This window comes from Microtus oregoni, unplaced genomic scaffold (assembly GCF_018167655.1).
Source record: "Microtus oregoni isolate MIOR12 unplaced genomic scaffold, Mior012 000054F_ref0000373, whole genome shotgun sequence".
Classification (NCBI taxonomy): Eukaryota; Metazoa; Chordata; class Mammalia; order Rodentia; family Cricetidae; genus Microtus; species Microtus oregoni.
In genome coordinates this window covers 15,296,461-15,321,769 of record NW_024543830.1, presented here as the reverse complement: position 1 = coordinate 15,321,769, position 25,309 = coordinate 15,296,461, and the positions used below count along the sequence as shown (strand labels likewise).

The following is a 25,309-nucleotide window of genomic DNA, read 5'->3' as shown; positions in this document are numbered from 1 at the left end:
TCATAAAAACCCAGAGTCAGTTATAGAGGTTAATGCTGAAAGATCAGAGAAGCAGAACAGCCAGCCACTAGTTCTTACCTCTACTAAATCCTCTGACCAAAGGAGCAATCCTGTCTCTATGAATCCTCAGAATGAATTCCCTGAGCTCTTATGTCCTCCCACCTTATAATCCTCTCTCCACCCAGCCATATCCCTTCCTGTCTTCACCTTCCTGGTTCTGGGATTGATGGTATGGGCCACCACGGTCTGGCTCTGTTTCTGTTTGAGCTTGGATCAATCTAGTGTATCCTAAGGTGGCCTTAAACTCCCAGAGATCTGTCTGCCTCTGTTTTCTGAGTGGTGGGATAAAAGGTTTATGCCACCACTGCTTGGCCTCTATGGCTAAGTAGTGGTTTAGCTCTGTACTCTGATTTTCAGGCAAGTTTTATCTGTTAAATCACAAACAAAATATCACCATAGACTATTTAATGAGTCCCAGTACAGCCGTTGCTATGTAGAGAGACCCCTTCTGAAATACAACCAACTAATCAACCAACCAACTAACCAACCAACCAAACAACAAAACCCTAAGAACAACAAAAACAATAAAGCACAGGAAAATTAATGTGTCTCAAAAATGTTATTCACAAACAGTTACAACATTAGAAAATCATTGGATTTAAATGTGGACAATAGACCTGAGTAGACATTTATCAAGATATTATAGATGAATAGCCAGTAAGCATGTAAAATTTGTTCAGCATCACTAATTACTAGGGAATTGTGAATCAAAAGCACAAGGCTATTTCAGTCCACTCATTGTTTTACTTAGTTTCTAGTTCCATGATAAACCACCATGACCAAAAGCATCTTGGTTGTGGAGAAGGGCTTATTTGGCTTATACTTCCATACTACGGCTCAGGGCATCAGGGCAGGAACTCAAGACAGAAACCTGGCCATAGCAACTGGAGCAGTAGCTGTGGAGGAGTAGTGCTTACTGGCTTGCCTCTCATGGATTGTTCATCTTGCTTTCTTATATCATCTAGGACCATCTTCCCAGGAGGTGGTACCAACCACAGTAAGTTGGGCACACCCGCACCAATTATTAATCAAGCAAATGCATTGCAGACTTGCCAATAGGCAAATCTCATGAAGGCATTCTCTGAATTGAGAGTCCTTTTCTCATGAATCTAGCTTGCATCAAAATGACAATGTGCTAGCCAAATCACTCACTTCACTGTGTGTGTGCATGTGTATGTGTGTGTGTGTATGCGTGTGTGTATGTGTGTGTGCATGCGTGTATGTGTGTATGCATGTGTGCATACAAGGGCTGTGGTGGTCAATGGTGGAGTCCTCCTCAGTAGCTGCCCATCTTCTTTCCTTGTTAATCTTATAAATTTGAGATAATATTTATACCTTAAGAAAAGTTTTAAAGAGTCAAAATAGAACCAAAAGTTCATGAAATTAGTGGCAATAAAATAGTCCTTTAATTTTTGTTTTTCTTCTGTCCCATATCAGATTGTCTCCTGAGCAATCTTGACTGGACATTGTCCTTAAGGCCTCAGGTTATTTTCTGAGCTTGGTCATTTCAGGAACCTGAAGTGGGCAGATGGACGTGTTCTAACGTTAAAGCAGCATTTGCCACAGGCATTGCCAGCTCCAGGGACGTGGTCTCTGAGCCTGCACCCTCACTGAGACCTGCGAAGCGTGTGGCTTCCCTCATTTCACAGACTGAAGCCAGCCTCTGCCTGTCCCCTACACCCTCACTGCCAATCCACCCTCTGAGGGCAAACCTTTGTGGAAATGTTGGCTTCAGATCCTGGATCTAGTAAAGGGTGACTTAATCCCAAAATGCACTTTGTGCAGAGCACAGGCCTTGTCCTTTGACTTGCAAACCCATTTTAGTCTCCACTTCCGTCATTTGTTTTTCACTGTTTCCAACAAGTTCTGTAAACAAGGTGATGTCACCCTCTGGTCCACTAAAATTGCAAGCCTCTTGATTTTGAAAGAGTCTCTCTCCATCAAGTGAAAAAGCAGACAGGTGGGACCCTGCTGTTGGTAGGACATTGTCCTTATGAAGGTTACCCCAGGATGCTTACTTACCCCAGGCCATTTGAGCTACCCTGTCATATCCAGACACTCATGTGTCAGGAGCCTGGGCAAGGTCCAGAATCAGGGATCCACACAGATGAGGGTCTAGCTTTGGACTTCTAGTGTCCTGTGAGAGTGTTCCAGGCTCGTGTGTGGACAGCATCCTGTTGTCCCTTGACAGCAAGCTTCTTGGAACACATGCTCTCCCACTCCATCACCCCTGACCTGTGAGCTCTTTGCTTCTTTGCACTGTGCTGGTTCTGATATCTGACTGCAAACATGGCTGTGACTCCCCTCAGATTTCTGACTCTCTGTGTTCTTGAAATTAAATTCATAAACACTGCCAAAACACTGATTAATTTATGATTGATGACCAGAAGGACTGGGTTCCCAAATCTCCTAAAGGAAAATACAGAGACCGTTTACTCTTCTGTTTGTCCCTGCCCTGGGGTTGTTTCCAGGTCACCAACTGTTTCTGTCACTGGAGTCTGTGTGAACAATTGGTAGCTGTGCAACCAACTGGCAGAGCCCTTTCTTCAAGGATAGTGCTAGATTAAGGTTTCAAATTGGGGGCGCGTCTTTTTGTACTTAAACTGAGAGTCGAGCCTACCAGAATGACAGATTCCCACAGTCTGAGTATGAAAACTGAGCTCTGCCAAGCAAAGGAAGAACATCCTTGTTCTTTAACTATCTGGCCAGTCTCCAGGGAAAGTGCCAGTTTCCGGAGCATCCAGCAAGTGGCGATGGCGGTAGTTGTTAAGAGGGTTTGGGGCAAGAGAACAGATTTTGCTTTTAGGGTGCACAGGACAGAATCTTGGGGCAGAGGCTGCTGAGGATCTTAATCCCTCCTCTCTCGGAGAGGGTGTGACTTTCTTGCCTTCCGGGTCAGGATCTGTAGCTCTGGCTACACAAGAGAGGAAGAAGAATGCCGAACTGGGATTGGTGCAGAGTGGGGCGGGACCGCTGCTTTGTCCCTCCTCCTTCTCTTTGGGAGTCTGCGTACTCTCACAGTTTGTCCAAAGGCCCAGATCAACCCCGTTAAAGCTAGTTTGAGAAGGCTACCGCCAGCACTATGCCTATGATCCTGGGATATTGGAATGTCCGTGGTGTAAGCGAGGGGGACTGGGACTTGAAGCAGGAAGTTCATAACAGCGGGGGGGCCTTTCTAGCAGAAGGGTACTCCTCGGCACTCACCCTCCCTCTAGGGTCTTCTGCCTGTAGTTCCCAGAGCTCAGGAGCATGCATGCTAGGGAGGCTGTGTGTGTGTAACGGTGCACATGTGCATGTATATGCACACTGCACGGTGTCTGTATTTGTGCAGTGTGTGGTCTCTATTGGAGAAGATGAAGTCATACGGTCCCCACAGTTTCTCACCTCTGTTTCTGATCTTCTCTCCCAGCTGACACAATCCATCCGCATGCTCCTGGAATACACAGACTCAAGTTATGAGGAGAAGAAATACAAAATGGGGGACGGTAATGACACCTTCCTGGCCAGTCACCTGTTTCCCTCTTGCCCGGTGATGTCCACCAACTCATGCCTCGCCCCTTATTCCTCAGACTGCAGCCCTCCTACCATAGTAGCTAGAGCCTGTTGCTTCCAAAAACCTCTTTGGGGGCTGAGTTAGGCTTTTCATGTAGATCACCAAGAATGGAGCTCCTGGTCCATCTGTATTTATAACCAGACTGGGTGCAGAATTGGGGTCCTATTGGGTCCAGGCTCTTCTTATTATCACTTGTTTATCTGCCTCTCCTCCATATTGGGCAGTGACTCTGTGGGAGGTTGCAGACACCCTACCCGCCCACCTCAGGGGTTCTTGCTCCTGGTCTAATAGCAGGAGTAGGGTGGGCACTGGCTGACTTCTTTTCTCATTCTCACCACAGCTCCTGATTGTGACCAAAGCCAGTGGCTGAATGACAAATTCAAGCTGGGCCTGGACTTTCCCAATGTAGGTGCAGGGAAGGGAGGTTCGGGGAAGGCAGGGCATCCTCACCTCATCTCCTTGACTGGCTGAGGGGGTTTGGGGTCAGAGCTTCTGCTCTCCTGCTCCCATTCCTGGTGGCTGCACAGGGTGATGGGCTGTGTCCCAGCTCTTCCATTCAGTGTGCACTGTGTTCATGGAGGACTTCCCATGCTAGCCTCGCTGAATGCCAGGCCACATGGCCACGTGTCTGCCCTAACCCAGGGAAGTGAGGCTGGGACCTCATATCCCATTTGACTGTCCCTGCTTGTCTTTCCAGCTGCCCTACTTAATTGACGGGCCCCACAAGATCACCCAGAGCAATGCTATCCTGCGCTACATTGCCCGCAAGCACAACCTGTGTGAGTGGGGCTGGCTGCAGGGTGGGGCATGGGGGACAACCTCCATGTCTGGACTGGGGTGAGAGGCTAAGGGTGAGTCTGTGCTGTGTGTGCTGCAGGTGGGGAGACAGAGCAAGAGAGGATTCGTGCCGACATTGTGGAGAACCAGGTCATGGACCACCGCATGGAGCTCATCAGGCTCTGTTACAACCCTGACTTTGTGAGTTGCCCCTGGTGGAGCGGGCAGGGTTGGCAGCAGGACTGAAAGGCTTGCATTCAGATCTGCAGCCTCCTCCTTCAGTTAGTGAGTCTCCAAGCTCTCCTGTCTTACCAGCAGAGTGACCCTCATAACCCAGCAAGATAGCACATCGATATTGTGAAAATATTATTACTAGAGTAACCCTGCGAGATATGGTTGAGTTTCTGCGGGTGAGCAGTGGATCTAAGTCCATTATGTAGTTGTAAATCTGCGCCATGTCTGTGCTTGACGATTCCATGTTCATCTTACCCAGTGTTCATATAGCCTTCAGGATAAAGTTGGAGGATATGAGGATGCCCTGGTGGTTAAAATTACTTGTGGATCCTTAGTACCACATAATACCATAATCATAATAAATAAATCATAATCATAGTGGTTTGGGGGAGAAACAGGAGGATTTCTGGGGGCTTGCTGGCCAATGAGTCCAGCCGGTCTGTGAGCTCCAGATTCAATGAGAGGCTCTGTCTCAAAAAATAAGGTGGATGACAGTGATTGAGAAAGACCCCTGACATCAATATTGGACCTCCCACACCAACAGGCAGCAGTGTATCCCCAAATGATGCAAGGAGGTCATATATGCACACTGGTCTCACACATCTATCTCCCCATAGTTTTGCCTTAGGTATCAATAGAAACCAGAACATCTTCATAATGGCCGCTCAGGGTCAGCCAGAGGACTGCTTAACCTTCTTCCTTTCAGTATTAGTCACTGCTCAACACTGATGCAAGCTCCTCACTCGTGTGATGTGTTCTCATGGCCCCCCCAACCCCCAACCTAGTGTAACTGTCATCTCTTTATGTCCTTTGTGTCTGTGGCTCCACAGGATCTCTGAGCCCAGGATATGCAGGATACCCAGGAGGCCCTGGGTGTCACTCACAGCACCGGGTGTGGACTTCAGATTTCAGGGACAGTGAAATTCCTGTCTGACTTTCCATCACCTCTGACGTGAATTCTGCCACCAATAAAATAGTGATGCGTTAACTGGAAGCCCAGGCGCAGACCTGGCCCATTGTTGGGAAGGTGGTTCTTCTCTTGCACGGTGCTGGGAGCCCGAGCTCTCTGCTGGGACTCTGATCCTAAGGGTGGTGACAGCCGTTTTCTGTCTCAGGAGAAGCAGAAGCCAGAGTTCTTGAAGACCATCCCTGAGAAGATGAAGCTCTACTCAGAGTTCCTGGGCAAGCGGCCATGGTGTGCAGGGGACAAGGTAAAGAGAGGGAGGGAGGAGGGAAGGAGGAGTTGCTGTTCTTCCCAGGCATCACATTCCAGCACATTTACCCTTGGCTTCTTGCAGATTACCTATGTGGATTTCCTCCTCTATGATATTCTTGACCAGCACCGTATATTTCAGCCCCACTCCCTGGATGCCTTCCCAAACCTGAACGACTACATGGCCCGCTTTGAGGTGATGCTCTGATCTTGCTTCCCAGTGGATGTCCTATTTCCCTTCCCCTTTCCTGGATGCTTTTTTGTCTTAGTTAGGGTTTGTATTGCTGTGAAAAGACACTGTGACTTTGGCAACTCTTGTAAGAACAACATTTAATTCTTGGTGGCTTATCATTTTAGAGGTTTAGTCCATTATCATCATGGCGGGGGGCATAATGGCTGGGAGTATGGTGGCGTTCATGCAGACTTAGTGTTGAAGTAGTTGAGAATTCTACATCTTGATCTGAAGGCAACCAGAAGTGGTCTGACACACTAGGCAGTATCTTGAGCAAAGAAAACCTCCAAACCTACCCGCACAGGGACACACTGCCTCCAACCCCACCTCACCTACTCCAAACAGGCCACACCTTCTAATAGTGCCACTGCCTTTTGGAGTTTTTTTTTTTTTTTTTCAAACCAGTACTTTCCACTTCCTGGCCCCCAAAGGCTGGTAGCCATATATCATAATGCAAAAAATACGTTCAGTCTGACTTCAAGAGTCCTCATTTAAAAGTCTAAAATTCAGACTCTCTTCTGAGAGTCGTACAGTCTCTTAACTTTAATCTCCTATAAAATCAAAATCAGAAAACAGATCACACGCTTCCAAAGTGTAATGGCACAGGATATACATTACCATTCTAAAACACAGGGAAGGGAGCATAGGAGGAAATACTGGACCAAAGCAAGACCGAAAACCAGCTGGGCAAACTCAAAACTCTGCCTCCCCTTGTCTGATGTCAAAGCACTCTTCAGATTTCCAGTAAGACCGCCCTGCTCCAAAAAGTCCACACATCCTAATAGTGTCACTCCCTTTGGGGGCCATTTTCTTTCAGACCACCACACCTTTCTACTCCTTGGAATGGAAATGAAGAATAGTTGGCATTTGTTGAGCACTGAACTGTGTTGAGTTCTTAGATCTACTGCGTGAAATTTATCTACAGCCTACATGTTGTGTAGAAATATCAGCTCCAGTGGACTGTTAAGACAGCTAACTGTAGAGGCTGTCTTTTCTCAGGGAACCAGTTCCATTGGAGGAGGTTGTGTTTGTTACCGTGTGTGCGTCTAGCTCCCAAGGACAGAGGACTGTAGATCTCACTGATGCCAAAGGAAAGAAGTCATGGTTGCCATGGAGCCTGGATTTTCCAGCCCTGAGGCCTATGGTGTTTCATGACATGCCAGCAGTGTATAGCAAATGCCATTCAGACTGGGAAATACGGCAGGACTGATGTGTAGTGCCAAGACACAGTCTGCATGTCTGGCCTGTCCAACTCTTTGCCCGATCAGATCCCTGACTGGGGAAGCCCTGGGACCCAGGGCTACAGCTGGTGCCCTGCTGCGTGGACAGTTTGCTGCTGTTGGAGGCTGATATCGTGAATTGTTCAGTGTTTAGGTATCCTGTTTCTTTCCCTTCATCTTTCTTCTCAGCAGCAGCTTGATGCTTTACTGTGAAAGGGGATTTTGCTGTCATTTTCTTTTCACCTTCTCTAGTGTCTCTATATGTGGCACTGTTTTCATCTCCGTGGTACTTGGAAGGATGCATCTCCACCCAGGGATGCTGAGTGGCAGATGTGCCTGACTATGAGGTACATGTGATAGCCACAGACCCCACTTTACTAGAGATTTGGGGGAGCTAGGCTGTAGTCCACTGGGAATCTTCGCATGGGATCTTTTTTTCTGTCTTCACTGCCCAACAAGCGATAGCGATGTGTTTTGTTAGTGTCCATCAGGCTGCTCAGTTCTGGAGACTGTGGAAGAACTGACTGTATAGCACAGTGGGAGAATGTGGGAGGCTGCAGTACAAGGCCAGCGAGGCCTGCTCACTTGGGTACAGGCAGCCTGAATGCTTCACAGCTTATGTAGGCTGTGTGCTGGGAAGATGGCACACAGCACGGTACCCTCTGCGGCCCTTCTCTAGTGGGGCTGGGGACAGTAGGATGGACACACTGAGTATGCATTCGACTGCCAGGTTTTAACGTTTGGATTTTCCTACTTCAAGAGAATGACCGAGGTCACTCCATTCTCTCCTTACTGGCTCAGGCATCCCTACTCTCATTAAGTCAGGATTTGCTGAGATACTGGGTATTCTTTGTTCTCTTCCAAACTACACAGGCATGTTACTGGTGCCTTTGCCTTTCTTGGTCTTTCCTCTATGTGGAATAACAGGCAAGAAGGAGCCTGCTAGAAAAAAGAAAAGAAAAGAAGCCGGGCGGTGGTGGCGCACGCCTTTAATCCCAGCACTCGGGAGGCAGAGGCAGGCGGATCTCTGTGAGTTCGAGGCCAGCCTGGTCTACAAGAGCTAGTTCCAGGACAGGAACCAAAAGCTACGGTGAAACCCTGTCTCGGAAAAAAAAAAAAAAAAAAAAAAAAAAAAAAAAAAAGGCAGCAGGGTGCAGGGGCGGGGGAGGGGGAAGGAGTATTTATATAAACAGAGACTGACAAGGGATATCCTGCTTGGGGAGTGAGCCAAAAGAGCCTGGATGGAAGATGCAGGGAAGATGCAGAGGTCCTCCCGCTCAGACAGGGTTATAGACCACTGTCTTTCCAGCTGTGTGAGCTGGAGGGAAGCACTTGGCCTCTGAGTGTGTCCCTCCTGTTGAAGGCAGAGCAGACGCTGTTCCATGGGATTTTGTGGATCGCTCCCTCTCTATCTGCCCCACAACTGCAGATGGACACACAGCTGACAGCGGTGTTCGGTTTCTCCTTCCCTGCTGGAAGTCGAAGCTTCCCTTACCAGCGCTGGGCACCTGGGCAGCTCGTGCTGTGCTTGGGTTCTTAGAGGAAAACCTGTGCACCCAGTGGGCTACAGATCCTGAATTTCTGCCTTCTCCTCCCCTACAGGGCCTGAAGAAGATATCTGACTACATGAAAAGCAGCCGCTTTATCTACAAACCATTCTATGTATCGCTGGCCTATTGGAACCCAAAATAGGACTACAAAACCCAGACCTCTGGGAATATTCATGACCACCCTGCTGGCTCTGGCTCTTGGCCATGGCTGTGTGTCCCCACCAAATATTGTTTCCGTCTACTTTTTGTTTCTTTTTTTTTGTTGTTTGATTTTTCGAGACAGGGTTTCTCCATAGCTTTTGGTTCTTGTCCTGGATCTAGCTCTTGTAGACCAGGCTGGCCTCGAACTCACAGAGATCCGCCTGCCTCTGCCTCCCGAGTGCTGGGATTAAAGGCGTGCGCCACCACCGCCCGGCTTCCGTCTACTTTTTACTCCCGATTCCTCCATTTCTTCTTACAAGCCCTTCCTTCAGTCAAGCCTCTGGATCCTTGGACTCCCCATTTCTTCATCGGTCTCCTGCTCCTATTCCTTTGCCCTGCCCTGCATCCAGCCTTTCCTCCTTGCTGCTTGGAGGAATGTACCAGACCCCAGAATCCCCAGTAAGGCCTGAGAGATCAGACCTGCCTGTGTGCTGGCCCTGGTCTTCAGAGTGAGCAACTGAGCCCTGTCTCATCCCCAGTAAAGTCTGAATGACATTTGTTCTGTGTCTTGTTTTGCTGACTGTGACTGACTCTCAGGACCAACCCTGTTGACTTTTGGGTGGTCTCTCTTTCTGTCGCACTCATCAGCTTTCCTAAGCTGATCACACAACCCTTGTTTGCGTTCTCAGCCTTCCTGTCCATAAACATCCCCTACTGCCTGCAACTGATGTAGGAGTCTTTCCCTCCACTCAAGCCAAAGTGAACTGAAGAATTGCTTTCTTTCTCCTTCTCCATTTTAAATTGCTTTTTAAAGATCTATTTCTTTCTATTTTATGTGTGTGAGCACTACACGGGTACCTGGTGCCTGCAGATGCCGGAAGAGGCCATCAGACTCCTGGAGCTGGATGGACAGATGTGCACGTGGGCGCTGGGGCAGAACCACTCAATGAGCAGGGGACTCTTAACCTCTGACCCACGTCTCCAGCCTCTGGCTGTCCGGGGTTTTGGTCCAGGATCTCATGTCCCCCACACTGACTGAGTTCTCACTCACTATGTGGCTGAGATGGCCCTTAATCTCATAATTCTCCTTTTTATGCTTCCCGAATACTGGGACCACAGGTGTGTACCACAGTGCCAACTCTGGATTGTTCATCTTTGATATGCATGGCCAGGCTTGGCACATGGTTGATGAATCTGAAAATTTGGAATTTGAATCAGTTATCTTCATAGAAGTTTGGTCCTCCTTGTAGTTTGAAGGCGGTGGAAGGAAAAATCACACTATACAACAGAACTCATGTGGGAGTTTTATTGGGTGGAAGGGAGGGGGCGCAGACATGGCCTTTGTGGTAAGAGTGGAAGAGAGAGCAGGAGGCAGGGGGAGCATGTCTTTTATAAGGGGACCTAGGTCATGAGCACAGGATATGGCTGTAGCTGATGATGCATCCTGCCAGGTCCCCAAGGACAAGCCAGTGCAAATTGTTGAGTGCTAACATTCTTCCCTGCCGTTTATTATAAAAGGTAAGGAGATAGAAAGGGATAACAGGTAAGGGAGGAGTGAGGGCATTGTGTTCTTGAGACCTTGGGGCGTCAGCATTTTTTGGGGAGACTTGAGGAAGCTGGTACGCTTGCCAAGTCCTGGGTTAGCTGGTTGTTTCACTGCTGTCTAGGCTTTGTAGGACTGTCCAGTGCCAGGAAAGAGCAGGTCTAGCTGAAGCAGTCTGCATGGTTGAACCGCTTGGGATTAGCCACTTTGAAGCTGTCCTGGATACAGATTAGGGGGACACCTGGACCTGGTAAAATTCTGGGAGATCAGAAGAGAAAGTTAAGTTTAGAGGGATTTTTCTCCCTTAGTGTAATGGTAAAAATAAAATGGTGCTGTTCCCTGAGGGGTGGCAGTAGGCAGCCGGCAGCTATGAGGAGCAGTAGGTCCCAGGCAGGGAGCCAGGCAGTGGTTGAGAGACCTGCAGCGAGTGAGAGACAGAGACCAATAGACATGCCATGCATAGCGAGGTTGGATATTTATTTAGTGGGTTATGGAAGGGGAAAGGGAAGAAGGGGGAGGAGGAGGAGGGCCGGTGGGAAGGAGAGGAGAAGCTACCTCTGCGGGAGAAACTTAGGCTATTGATTGGCAGTGCTTACTCTGGAGTGCATTCCCACTGTTGAACCTGTACTGAAATTCACTCAATAGAAGCAGCAGGATACTCACGCCTCCGTGCCCAGTGCAGCTGATTGCAAGAGGCTGCAGGAAATGCACAGCAGTGACTAATGCTTAGCAAGTCGACCCACCAAACATAAACTCCCTGTTGAAGCCCCATTTGGCAAAGCCGTGAACGTAAATGCCTAGCTCTTTCCGTCCATAAACAGCTCAAAAGAGGATTCTCATAAATCAGGCATGGAAAAATGAGCCCCTGAGGAGGAAGACGGCTTGGCAGAGGAGGTAATAGAGTGTCATACCCCCGACCGCCTTCCTCTTCAGCGCTTAATCATGCATCCCAAATGGACCCCTGAGAAACGTAAAGAGTAACAAAGAGGATCTCTGAGTTTCGCTGAAGTTGTAGGTCGGAATCACGGACAGACTCTAACAGGCAGATTTTACTGGCTCCTTTCAAGGGAAAACCCCACTGCTATTTCATTCAGGTTCTGTGAAAAAGACAGCAAGATACTGTAATCTTATTTAGCTTCATCAGCTATGCCTACTTGTAAATAACTCTATACAACCCCCGGAGAACGTAAATAAAAATTAATGGAATTTGCTGTGCTCTCACAGCCCCTGGAGGCTCTGATCGCTCCGCAGAGTTTTCAATGTAATGATTCGCTAGATACGAAAGAGTTAACTTCTGAACTGCTGTGGAGCTCAGAGCCGGAACAGCTGTTTATTTTCATAACAGAGCTTGGTTGCACTAGAGAGTTCCTCTCGCTAAATTACAAATGCAAAAAATGATTCACAACCCTCATTTCCACCATTCTGGACTTGTTTCTCCAACTGCCTTCTCCCTTATTGCTCTAAAAACGTCTCTTTCTTCTCTCTTTCTGAGTAAACGTAGCTAACAGTTTTCTGTTTATAAAAAGTCATGAGCACGTAAGAAAGTTTCTATCTATCTGGTCTCTTTGTGTCTCTGCGATTTTTCTCCCTGCGTGTGTTTGCAGTCTCCTGCGCCTGCGTCTCCGCCCCGCCCCCCCTCCCCATCCGTCTCTCTTTGCTCTTGGGGTTTCTTTCCCTGGCTGTCCCAGCTTCCTCTGATCCCAGCGGCCCCGCCAAAGCTCTCTGCTCTATACTTCCCTAATGCCATGCTGAAATTTTACCCATCCACAACGGGCTGCTTTATTTGAAAGTCTATTTTTCTTCTTCTTAAAATGTCCGTCTGCTCTGTAGGTATGGGTGAAAATGTGGTCACAGTGCTCGCCTAGTCTTCTGACGGGTTTTGAATGTTTGAATTTGAGTGTTCCATGATTTTGTTCGCAGCTCAGACGTACACACCGTACACACCGTTGACTACCTCCTGTGTCTGAGCGTTCCAATTCTCATTTATCCCTGAAAATCTTTCCTCATATTGTTTTGGTTTCCTTACTATGCTTATTTTATTTCACGACGCACTCGCTATAAAAGGATGTATAGGATTGCCGGTCTCCCTATATATTGTTTTTATGATTAAAAGCTTTCATTTCAATGCTAAAAGAACTTCAGTTCAGAATTATTATGTTTTTAGGCTAAGTCTATCAGGGACAAACAAAAGTCTAAATTCATAAAGACAACTAGCTTATATTATAAACTGGTAAGAATAAATTGACTTTAATTGTGAACTGTTGAGGATGATTAGGGATGCAGGGATGCAGGTTGATGAGTGGTCATCCTTTGGTTTTACACTTTCGGGTCCTTTAGATTATATTTCCCATTTCCAGGCCTAAAAATAATTTGCCTTGCAACCACATTCCAAAAAGAGGATACCTCAGCAAGCAGGTTTCAAAGTAACTTTTTACTGAAAGGATTAAAGATGTTTCAGGGTTTCTTTCTCTTGCCATTCTGCTGTTACACTGAGACTCCAGAGGTTCATAGTTTGGACAGTAATAAAATCCACTAATCTGGCTCTGACAAATACCACCACTATTTTAATAACCACAAATAGTAATAATGCTGCGGAATTTTTGTCTCTTTACAACGGTACTTAGAAGCTCCTAAGATCGACTTGAATTCAGTAACGCTTACGGGTGGAGACCCAGCTGCCATTTGTTTCCCCACCAACCTATTTCTTTAAAGGGTTCTCTCTCTGTCTCTCTCTGTCTGTATCCCCCCCACCCCCCGCCCCGAATATTGGAACCTCTCTTTCTCATCTGCTAGGACCTTGCACTAAAAATTCCAAAAGTTGTAGGTAGCCGGAAGTTGTCGAAGTTGCAGGAGCACGTCCTGAGCAGGTTCCTATGCCAGCGGCTGCGTCATAGATCCTGGCCTTTGTCAGGCAGTGCCCATGACCTCCCTGTACCAGACAGCACCTCTGGATGAGGACCCTGATGGGTGGTGTCTTCATACTCACTGCCTGTTGGCTCCTACTATAGTTAAGAAACCAGCAAGCACAGGATTGCAGGAAGAAATGAGGAATAAAAAGATAAAGGTCGGAAGATAAAAGTTGATAGAAGTGAAATGTTCGGTGAATCTGGTAGCCAACATTTGTTAAATTGTAACTAAGAGACAAAGAAGAAAGGTGGCAGAGGATGGAATGAGGCCAGGAGTGGCTGTGATAAGGGCAGTGGGGAGAATAAAGTGACTGCACTGTACTATAGTGTCCACGGGTCTGGAATAGCCGCTGGCAAAGGCTCCCCAGGTGGGGCCAGTACTGAGGCCTTGCAGGCCATGGTCTCTCCTGTGTAGCTCTTCCCTCTGCAGTTAGAATGGAGAAGCAACAATAAAGCCTTGTCCAGGGAGGTGCAAGTCTCTAATCCTGGTGCTACAGAGGCAGAGCCAGACAGATCTCTGTGAGTTAGAAATCAGCCTGGTATACAAAGTACTCACTCTCCGTCTCAGGACAGTCATTGCTATGAGAGACCCTGTCTAAAACAAAACCAACTGACTAATCAACCAAAATACCAACACCACCACCATCACCACCACCAACAACAAAATAATAAAGCAAATCTTCTGAAGGAATTTTCTGAATCGAGAGTCCATTTCTCAAGTGACAAAATACTAGCAAAATCACTCACTTCACCGTGTGTGTATGTGTGTGTGAGTGAGTGTGTGTGTGTACAAGCGCCGCGGTTGTTTGTTGGGGTCCTCCTCAGTGACTGTCCATCTTCTTTCCTTGAAACATTTCTGAATCCCCAGGACTCTGACTGGAGTGAACCAGGTTGAATCAGGACCAGGACTCTGCGGTTCCTATGAACCCATACCTGTTTCCCTTTTGATCTCCTGTAGGTACTTACAATCCAGGTCATTATCCATGTTGATGCCACTGTCCTTCCAAACTCCAACTGTATCAGGTGAACATTGTTCTGAGGGCCCACCCACCTCAAGACAGTGTCTGTTTTTCCCAAGTGGACCTTCAGTTCCCAGAGATCAAAGTCTGTCCTGAACCCTCTGTCCTGTCTGAGGTAGTTCATGCCTTGACTTGTGCCAAGGACTCTGGTCAAGTGGGTTCACACTATCTGAATTTCCAGATTGGACAGGCTCAATCAATGAAAACAAGAATTCCAGGACGAACTGTCACGGAACCCTGGATTATGAACTCTGCAAGCCTCTTCCAGTGCAATCCCTCTTACACCCCCATGAATCAGCATATTTTCCTAGCAGGTGGCTCAGACATTTGCCTTTTGGTCTGCTGCTGTGTGTAATGCTGTTCTTAGGGTCAAAAGGACCCACGTTCCTCTCCGTCCCTTCTTTAAGTCTCAATTATCCCTCTACTTTATAGGAATCTTCCCAAATGTTTATTTCATCCTCCTGAAATCTTACTCGATAAAACTCTTGGTCTTTGAGGAACAGGTTATTTCCTTGCTTTTTCAGTCTGTCCGTGACAGGATGCAGTCATGTGTGTTCACACCTCGTGAGTTCAACCCGCAGGTGAGAGTTTGCATCAGTGGGAACACACTCAGGGACAACAATTAAAATTCCTTTTAATTTTGTTATGCTGTTTTTCCTTTCTCAGATTAAAATATTGTTTCTAATTTTTGTTAAAAAAATTTGTATTGTGTGTGTCTGTGTGGGTGTGCATGAATGCTTATGTGAACCCCAAAGGCAAGAAGAGGTGGTTAGCTCCTCTGGAGCTTCTGTTACAGGTGTCTGTGAGCCATCCCAGGTGGGTGGAGCCAAACTCTGGTCGTCTTCAATAGCAGCAGGTGTCTTAATGGCTGAGCCATCTCTTTGGTCATATAGTTTGTTCAAACTCACTATATCCCATGCTGGTCTCCAACCAATATGGAGCCCTGGCTGACCTCAACCTCACGGCAATGTCTCTAGATCATTCACCCAAGTGCTGGAAAAGGTCATGGTAGGGTTCTAAGCTTGGGGTCACTACTTCCTTAGACTTTAGTCTATGGGGAGTCATGCCTCTAGACTAGAGCTTACTACTTCCCTACTCAGGGATTGGTCCGTTTTTCCTGCTCAGGGATTGGCTGGTTTCATGTCAGGGGCAGAGATAGCTCTGATTTCTTTCTTTCTATCTTTTTGGTTCCAATTTTAGGGTCAGGGTGAATTTCTTTAACAGGCTCTGATTCTAGGGGCAAAATGTGTTCTTTTGGCTCTGGTTAGGGACTTGGGGTGTTTTTGCTCTGACTCTGGGTTCAGGAATAAAGTGTTTCTTTTGCTGTCTAGGGTCCCAAATCCAGGGTGTGTTTGTTTCATTGGCTCTGGTCTCAGAACCTGGGATGCTCACGGATTGTGCTAGGGCTATGGATGACAGATCTGCTGGGTTCTGGGTCGTTTACAGGAACATGTCTAGGTATGTAGAGAGAGATAGATTGGGCCACCTGCAGGAGGGCAGGACCTCCTTGAGCCCAGGGACCCCACAGAGGGGCACCCACAGAGCCACACTAACCTGGGTCCTGTCCCACTGCCGAGCTGTGTCAAAGAAGGAAGTTAATTAAGCGTTCTTGAACCCCCACGTTCCCTGCTGATAAGAGGACACAGTCAGACAGATTTTGCAGGATTTCTGAGGGGGCCCCATGTCTGTATTTAGCTCTCTAGTGTGTAGAAAGTGTCTTGCAGAGGGTCTAACCTGCCCTTTGGACACAGCCATTCTGTTGATCTCTGTGCCCTTCCCCTCCCTCCAACTCTACCTTCTCACTGCTGTTGCTCCCATGCTCTGTCTGAACAGTTTTTATGAAGACACAGTATGCTTTCTCTGTGGTGCCTAGGTGGGGACTTAGGCACAGACCAGTGATTGACAGCCATCCTCATCTTGCTGCCTCCCAGGTGACCTTTCACCAGACCTGAGAGAAGCTCACGACAACCGATGCGCCATGTAAGTTTTAGGCAAACTTTGTAATTCCGTAGAGCCAGTTTCTGAAAAACAGTCCGTGCAAGAGAAAATCGCTATTTAATATGCATTTTTGCCTCATTTAAGCCTTAAATTTTGAAATCCCTATTTTGCTGTATTTGTTAGATGCAGTTGATTGTAGCATTAACATGCATCTATGAAAAAAATGGATCCTTGATTTTGAAATTATTTGTTTAGATTTATATATCTTTTTTTTTCTGTCTCCCGATATATATTAATGTGGAATCTTCCCCACCTTCATGTAGAGGCAAGGTCTTACATCCCAGGCCTGACTCAGAGCTGCTGTGGAGCTGAAGGTGATCTTGAGCATCTTTCTGTCTTCTCCATACCATGAGCACGAGGACTACAGGTGGGCATCACCATGCCTGTTCTCTGATTTTCTTGGGATTGAACACAGGCCATTGTGCAAGCCAGGCAAGCTCTGTACACTTGGGCCACTTCTTCAGCACCTGGAATTTCTGTCTCTGTTTTTTTTTCTCTTGTTGGAATTATGCTCTATCAATTTTGCTAACATTTTATGGTATGATTACTGGGTTCTTGTGAATATTGAAGAAAGTTTCAGTATTTTCCTTCTCTGCACAATTTTGTTTCCTACAGTTTTATTTTACTGTAAACTTGGCTGCTTTTCTGCCACTTTGAAACCTTAATACTTTTAAACTCAAGTTTTCTCTCTTTCTCTTTCATTTCTATCTGTCCCCTCTTCCCTCTCTTTTTCCTCTATCCCACCAGCCTCCCTCCCTCCCTCTGTCTCTTCCTGCCTTCCCTCCCTCCTTCCTATCTTCTTCATGGATCTGGGATTATACACAGGGACACCTCCCTGCCACAGTTGTACCTCCCCCCTACATCTAACGCTATAAAAACCCAATGGGTGGAGACAAGATGCCAAGATGGTTTCTGTTTCTTAGGGGATTAATTTGTCATCATCTCAGATTGCCTGCTCTCTGATGAAAGTACACCATGAAAATTCAATTCCTGTCTCTGCTCAGTGGTGCCAGCAGCACGGGCTCCCTTATTCTGGTTTTACATCCCCAACCCTTTACCCATTCTTACTATCATAAGGATGGAGGACAGTCTTTGTCTCAGCTCTGAGCTGCCCATGTCTGGGACACGGTGATAGTTGTTTCCTTATTTCCTACAGAAAAGAGAAAGTATTTCCTTCATTTCCTGAGTTTTCTGGACAGTCAGCAAGTCAGAGACTTTCAGGAAGTTTCCACGTGGCAGAGATCCCTAAACTGGTTTACTGGTACCCATTTCTCTTTTGTCTTTAAAAATCAGGAAGCCAGTGTAGGTATAATTTTGTGAATTTGCGTTGACAATGTTAGAATGTCACCCACGTGGCTTTCCTAATTTCACAGACTGAAGACAGCCAGCCTCTGCCTGTCCCCTGCACCCGCACCACACTCTGCACACTCCCCAGGGCAAGCCTTCATATCCTGTGGACCAAGTAAAAGGTAACTTGATCCCGAAATGCTCTTTGTGCAGAGCACAGGCCTTGTCCTTTGACTTGCAAACCCATTTTAGTCTCCACTTCCGTCATTTGTTTTTCATTGTTTCTGATAAGTTTCTGTAAACAAGGTGATGTCACCCTTTGGTCCACTAAAATCAAGCCTCTTGATTTTGAAAGCTGCGCCTTCAAGTGAAAAAGCAGACAGGTGGGACCCTGCTGTTGGTAGGACATTGTCCTTATGAAGGTTACCGCAGGATGCTTACTTACCCCAGGCCATTTGAGCTACCCTGTCATATCCAGACACTCATGTGTCAGGAGCCTGGGCAAGGTCCAGAATCAGGGATCCACACAGATGAGGGTCTAGCTTTGGACTTCTAGTGTCCTGTGAGAGTGTTCCAGGCTCGTGTGTGGACAGCATCCTGTTGTCCCTTGACAGCAAGCTTCTTGGAACACATGCTCTCCCACTCCATCACCCCTGACCTGTGAGCTCTTTGCTTCTTTGCACTGTGCTGGTTCTGATATCTGACTGTTGCTCATGGCTGTGACTTTCCTCAGGTTTCTGACTCTCTGTGTTCTTGAAATTAAATTCATAAACACTGCCAAAACACTGATTAATTTATGATTGATGACCAGAAGGAGTGGGTTCCCAAATCTCCTAAAGGAAAATACAGAGACTGTTTACTCTTCTGTTTGTCCCTGCCCTGAGGTTGTTTCCAGGTCACCAACTGTTTCTGTCACTGGAGTCTGTGTGAACAATTGGTAGCTGTGTAACCAACTGGCAGAGCCCTTTCTTCGAGGATACGTGCTAGGTTAAGGTTTCAAATTTGGGTCTCTTCTTTTTCTCCTTAAGCCTCCCAGAATGACAGATTCCCACAGTCTGAGTTTAAAAACCTAGCTCTGCCAAGCAAAGGAAGAACATCCTTGCCCTTTAATTATCTGGTTAGTCTCCAGGGAAAGTGCCAGTTTCTGGAGCATCCAGCAGGTGGCGATGGCGGCAGTTGCTAAGAGAGTTTGGAGCAGCAGAACAGATTTTGCTTTTAGGGTGCACGGGACACAATCTTGGGGCAGAGGCTGCTGAGGATCTTAATCCCTCCTCTCTTGGAGAGGGTGTGACTTTCTTGCCTTCCGGGTCAGGTACTGTAGCTCTGGCTACTCCAGGGGAGAAGGGAAGTGCCGAACTGGGATTGGTGCAGAGTGGGGCGGGACCACTGCTTTGTCTTCCTCAGTCTCCCTGGGAGTCTGCATAAAGTCACAGCTTGTCCAAAGACCCAAGTCTACCTTACTGAAGACAGTTTGAGAAAGCTACCACCAGCACCATGCCTATGCTCCTGGGATACTGGAATATCCGCGGTGTAAGAGAGGGGATTGGGATGTGAAGCAGGAAGTTCACAACAGCGAGGTCTTTCTAGCTGAGTGGTACTCCTCAGCACTCTCCTCCTCCCCCTAGAATCTTCTGCCTGTAGCTCTTGGCGCTCAGGCTGTGTGTGTGGCGGGGGTGAGAGGGGGGGTGAGGGGGGTGGAGCGTGGTGGGTGGTGGTGGTGGTGGGTGGTGGTGGCGGTGGTGGTGGTGGTGGAGTGGTGGTGGTGAAGGCGCGCGTAGGTATGCACGTTGCATGGTGGCTGCATTTGTGCAGTGTGTGGTCTCAATTGAAGAAGATGAAGCCATACAGCAAGGTCCCCACTATTTCTCACCACTGTCTCTGGTCTCTCCCAGCTGACACACCCCATCCGCCTGCTCCTGGAATACACAGACTCAAGTTATGAGGAGAAGAGATACACCATGGGGGACGGTAATGACACCTTCCTGGTCTATCACCTGCTTCCTCTGAGCTGCAGCCCTCCTACTGCTAAAGCTAGAGACTGCTGCTTCCAGAAACCTCTTTGGGGGTGCAGTTTGGTTTTTCAATATAAAACCCTGAGAATGGAACTCTTGGTCCATCTGTATTCATAATTAGGCTGGGTGCAGTATTGGGGTCCTATTGCGTTCAGGCTCCTCTTATTACCCGTTGTTTGTATCCCTCTCCTCCATCTTGGGCAGTGACTCTGTGGGAGGTTGTGGATTCCCCTGCCTCAGGGGTTCTTACTCCTGGTCGAATACCAGGAGTAGGGTGGGCACTGGGCTGACTTCTTTTCACATCCTCTTGTCTACAGCTCCTGATTATGATAGAAGCCAATGGCTGAATGAGAAGTTCAAGCTGGGCCTGGACTTTCCCAATGTAGGTGCAGAGAAGGGAGGTTTGGGGGAGGCATGGCGTCCTCACGTCATCTCCTTGACTGGCTGAGGGGGTTTGGGGTCAGAGCTTCTCTCCTGCTCCCATTTTTGGTGCCTGCACAGGGTGATGGACTGTGTCCCAGCTCTTCCATTCAGTGTGTACTGTGCTCGGAGGGCCTCCCATGACAGACACAGAGTGCCAGGTCCCATGGCTGTCCTTACCCAGAGAAGGAATGCCGGGTCCTCATATCCCACCTGGCTGTCCCTGCTTGTCTTTCCAGCTGCCCTACTTAATTGATGGATCGACCAAGATCACTCAGAGCAATGCCATCCTGCACTACCTTGCCCGCAAGCACAACCTGTGTGAGTGGGGCTGGCTGCAGGGTGGGGAATGGGGGACAATCTCCTTGTCTTTTCTGGTGCGGGATTCTGATGGTGAATGTCCTGTGTGTTTTGCAGGTGGGGAGACAGAGCAGGAGAGGATTCGTGTCGACATTGTGGAGAATCAGGTCATAGACAACCGCACGCAGTTTATCATGCTCTGTACCAAGCCTGACTTTGTGAGTTGCCCCTGGTGGAGCGGGCAGGGTTGGTAGCAGGACTGAAAGACTTCCATTCAGATCTGCAGCCTCCTCCTTCAGTGGATGAACTGGTTCTCCAAGCTCTCCTATCTTACCAGCAGAATGACCCTCATAACCCAGCGAGATAGCACATCGATATTGTGAAACTATTATTACTAGAGTAACCCTGCGAGATATGGTTGAGATTCTGCGGGTGAGCAGTGGATCTAAGTCCATTATGTAGTTGTAAATCTGCGCCATGTCTGTCATTTGCCGATTCCATGTTCATCTTACCCAGAGTTCATAAAGTCTTCAGGATAAAGTTGGACGATATGAGGATGTCCTGGTGGTTTAAAGTACTTGCTGTGAGGTCTTTAGCATAGACCCTTAGCACCACATAAAAACCTGTGTGTGGCAGCATGCTCTTACAGTCATAGTGTTCTGGGAGAAAAAAGGATTTCTGGGGCCTTGCCTGCCAATGAATCCAGCCAGTCTGTTAGCTCCAGATTCAACGGGAGGCCCTGACTCAAAAAAATAAGGTGGACAGTGATTGGGAAAGACGCTGAACATCAATAAGCCCTCCTCAACAGGCAGCAGTATACTCCCCAAATGATGCAAGTAGGTCATTTATGCACACTGGTCTCACACATCTCTCCAGTCCATTCCCCATCGTTCTGTCTTAGGTATCAGTAGAAGTCAGGACATCTTTCTATATCAGGGTCACCTCAGGGTCAGTCAGGGGACTGCTTAACCTTCTTCCTTTCAGTATTAGTCACTGCTCAACACTGATGCACGCTCCTCACATGTGTGGTCTGTTCTCATGGCCCCCCAACCCCAACCTAGTGTCATTGTCTTGTCTTTATGTCCTTTGTGTCTGTGGTTCCACATGATCTCTGAGCCAGGACATGCAGGATACCCAGGAGGCCCTGGGTGTCACTCACAGCACCTGGTGTGGACTTCAGATTTCAGGGACATTGAAATTCCTGTCTGACTTTCCATTGCCTCTGACGTGAATTCTGCCACCAATAAAATGGATGTGTTAACTGGAAGCCCAGGCGCAGACCTGGCCCATTGTTGGGAAGGTGGCTCTTCTCTTGCACAGTGCTGGGAGCCCAAGCTCTCTGCTGGGACCTGGAGCCTAAGGGTGGTGACAGCCGTTTTCTGTCTCAGGAGAAGCAGAAGCCAGAGTTCTTGAAGACCATCCCTGAGAAGATGAAGCTCTACTCTGAGTTTCTGGGCAAGCGGCCATGGTTTGCAGGGGACAAGGTAAAGAGAGGGAGGTTGGGGGAAGGAGCTGCTTTTTTTCCCAGGTTTCAGATCCTATATCACCGGCCCTCAATTCCTGCAGCTCACCTATGTGGATTTCCTCGTCTATGATGTCCTAGACATGCACCGTTTATTTGAGCCCAAATGCCTGGATGCCTTCCCCAACCTGAAGGACTACATGGCCCGCTTTGAGGTGATGCCCTGATCCTGCTTCCTTTGAGCGGTCTTCTTCCTCTCTTCCACAATGCTCTTCTATTTCTGAGGCAAAAGGACAATAACTAGGGCTTTTTGAGCTTTTTAACAGACTCATATGGGGCAACATTTATCACTTCAAAATCCCCAAATGATGATGCGATTCTGAGTCCCATCGCACAGATGCGGGGTCTGACTCTGTAGAGGGTATTCACTTATTTATGGTCTCCGTACCAGCAGCAGCTGCAGTGGGCTCCATATCTGTCTCTGGGTCAGCATTCGGTCACCGTCCCTGCTCTGTGTCAAAGGAAAAAGCTTCAGCCCCACTCACCCCCACCTATGCAGCCTCAGTTTCCTGTTTAGGATCCTTGGCTGGGAAGAGCATGTCGATGGTATGTGTGCCTTGGCATTAGGAGCGTGCGACAGGCAGGGCCGAGGTGACACGAGAGGCCAGACCTCATCTGCCGACCATTGAGAGCCCAGGGTCGCAGTTGGTGCCTCACTGGGTGGACATGTGTGTGCCCAACCTGTTGGGGACACTTATCGTGAGTGTGAGCTACTGCTGCGCCATTCTGGTTTCCTCCCTTCCAATCTCCTCTTTCACATCACAGGTCCTGTCTGAAATGGGGTCAAATTCTATCTCTCCACTATTATTCTCTGGCAGCCTCCTCTATATGAGGCTCATGTTGGGCCCCAGGGGACATGCAAACTACCTCCCTCTGGGGACCCAGTAGGCAGAGAGCTGTAGGAAGCCAGGCTGTGAGATGCTCTTGATACTCCCCAGGGCTGCTGAGCCCAGCCTGGACAGCACCTACATCAGACTTGGGTCATTCAGACATCTGGGAATTGGAGACATTGATCCAAGGATTTTGTTTAATCCTTGCAGTTTGTTGACCCTTGCCCATTCCTTATCAAGGGATGTGCTTTCTCAGTTAACTCTTTCTCTTTCCCCTGAGCTGAGGGCTGAACCCCAGGCCTTGCTAGGCAAATGGCCTACCACTGAGCTAAATCTCCAGTCTCTCTCAGCCAGCTCTCATAAGCTTTGGTTCTGGTCCAGGCTGGGTACTCTTGGGTACTTAGCAATAACTGGAATGGCTCTATAGGTTTGTGGAGAAATGCAGGCCCCTTAGCCCAGCTTGTGTCTAGTTGGTCGTGGATGTATTTACACCCCCTAGAATTGTCTGTGTATTCTCTAACTTGGATTGTGGTTTATAGCATATTATACAGTCACACAGGGCGGTCCCTGTATTAGCAAAGGAGATGAGGACATTCAGGGTGCAGTAACATTGTACTGAGCTCCAGATAGTTAATTCTGCTCTCAGGACGCTGATTAGAATCTTGTTCAGCTTTCTCTGTGGGCTGTCATCTTGATGTTCCTTTTCTTGCATGATTTGCTGAGTCACTGTGTGCTTGGCTGTCTTCCTAAATACATACAGTCAAGTTTTTCAGTTCCTTTATCCTGTAGATCACTCCCCCGTGTGTAAGTACAGGTTAAAAAGAGTGACCACAGGAATAGGATCATGTTCATGCAGAGATTGGGACAGGGTCTCCTCTGGAGGGCAGCTGAGTAGAGAGATGAGAGGGATGAAGGAGGGAGAGCAAGAGGAGAAAGAGAGGGAGGGAGGGAGAGAGGTAGGGAGGGAGGGAGGGAGGGGACGAGTGAGGGAGGAGGAGGTGGAGGAGGAGGAGGAGAAAGATAGAGAGGGAGAGAGAGAGAGAGAGAGAGAGAGAGAGAGACAGAGCAAGGGAGAAAGCAAGCAAGAGAGCACGAGAGAGCACACAGGAGAGAGTGTCTGTGAAGCAGCCCTGTTTCACCAGCTGTGTGAGCCTAGGAAGCTGCACGCCCTCCCTGGACCTCAGGTTCCTCCCTGATAACTTTCTTGCAGCATTGATGGGTGGGTTTTCTGAACCTATACTGTAATTTTTAGTGGCTATAAAACCACTTACACAGGCCGGGCCGTGGTGGCGCACGCCTTTAATCCCAGCACTCGGGAGGCAGAGGCAGGCGGATCTCTGTGAGTTCGAGACCAGCCTGTTCTACAAGAGCTAGTTCCAGGACAGGCTCCAAAACCACAGAGAAACCCTGTCTCGAAAAACCAAAAAAAAAAAAAAAAAAAAAAAAAACCACTTACACAGGATCCAGTCTCCCCTTCAATAGGGCTATGATAGAGCCCTTTTGCCAGGGTTGGGAGCTAAGCAGTCTGCATGGTGTTGCAGCCTGAGGCCAGGACAAAGGCTGCTCCTGGCATGGGGCTGCTCATCTCAGTGGGCTGTAGACTGAGCTCCCGCTATGTCCTTCCCATTCTGCAGGCCCTGAAGAAGATCTCTGCCTACATGAAGACGGGTCGCTACCTTCCAACACCTATCTTCCCAAAAATGGCGCACTGGTGTAACAAGTAGACCCCTGCTGTGCTGGCTGTTATATGGGGAAGCTGTCTATGCTAAGGGTCCTCCAGGCCCTGGGGACAGCTGGCCTTCTACACTGCTGCCTCCCTGTTATTCCCACACCCTTCTCCGGCTTTGTCTCCTCAGTTCTTAACCTAGTCAAACCCATGCAGTCTTCAAATCCCTGCTTCCTTTGCTAAACGCCCCTTCTTCATTTGTGCCCCAACCGACCACAGATTTCTCTTCTGTGATTTGATGTGTGCCCTGCACTCTGTTCCTGAGAATTACCCTCCAGGTCAATACTGTCTCAAGTTCCCCAGTTGCCGGGCTCCCCAAGGCCCATCTCATCTCCAATAAAGCCTGAAAAACACTTCCTCTGTGTTGTGTTTTTTTTTTCTTTTTTCTTTTTGGAATTGCCAGGTGTCACAGCTGCTTCCAAGAGTCTGAGCTCTGAGCCTGTAGTGCCCGTTTCTGAAGAGTCTATGAAACTGGAGGGTCTTTGAAATATCTTGCTTCTAATCTAAGACCCTCACAGTGGGCACAAAGCTCTCTAGACAGCTGTTCTTGACCTGTGTGTTGTGACTCCTTTGGGTACTCAAGCAACCCTTTCACAGGGGTCACCTATCAGATATCCTGAATATCATTTACATTATGAATCGTAAGAGTAGCAAAATTATTGTTTTGAGGTAGCAATGAAATACTTTTATGGTTGGTGTTCACCACAGCAGGAGGAACTGTATTAAAGGGTCACAGTGTTAGGGAGGTTGAGAACCACTGTGTTAG

General features: G+C 48.0%; 2 protein-coding genes across 3 annotated transcripts; both read left to right on the top strand.

Moving 5' to 3' along the window:
- Positions 1–2,940: 2,940 nt before the first annotated feature.
- LOC121437837 (glutathione S-transferase Mu 1-like) lies at positions 2,941–24,896 on the top strand. Of its 2 annotated transcripts, none has more exons than XM_041637904.1 (9): positions 2,941–2,959; positions 19,138–19,263; positions 19,626–19,701; positions 20,063–20,127; positions 20,405–20,486; positions 20,583–20,683; positions 21,854–21,949; positions 22,032–22,142; positions 24,452–24,896. In XM_041637904.1, the coding sequence occupies exons 2-9, from the start codon at positions 19,228–19,230 to the stop codon at positions 24,539–24,541; spliced, it is 657 nt and encodes a 218-aa protein (XP_041493838.1). In that variant the 5' UTR covers positions 2,941–2,959; positions 19,138–19,227; the 3' UTR covers positions 24,542–24,896. The 2 variants fall into 2 exon arrangements, with proteins under 2 accessions (XP_041493838.1, XP_041493837.1); XM_041637903.1 differs by lacking the exon at positions 2,941–2,959 and adding an exon at positions 18,917–19,045.
- LOC121437838 (glutathione S-transferase Mu 1-like) lies at positions 3,063–9,535 on the top strand. Its single transcript, XM_041637905.1, has 8 exons — positions 3,063–3,178; positions 3,470–3,545; positions 3,954–4,018; positions 4,311–4,392; positions 4,491–4,591; positions 5,740–5,835; positions 5,923–6,033; positions 8,892–9,535. Exons 1-8 carry the CDS (start codon positions 3,143–3,145, stop codon positions 8,979–8,981), a joined length of 657 nt encoding a protein of 218 aa, XP_041493839.1. The 5' UTR covers positions 3,063–3,142; the 3' UTR covers positions 8,982–9,535.
- Positions 24,897–25,309: the final 413 nt, after the last annotated feature.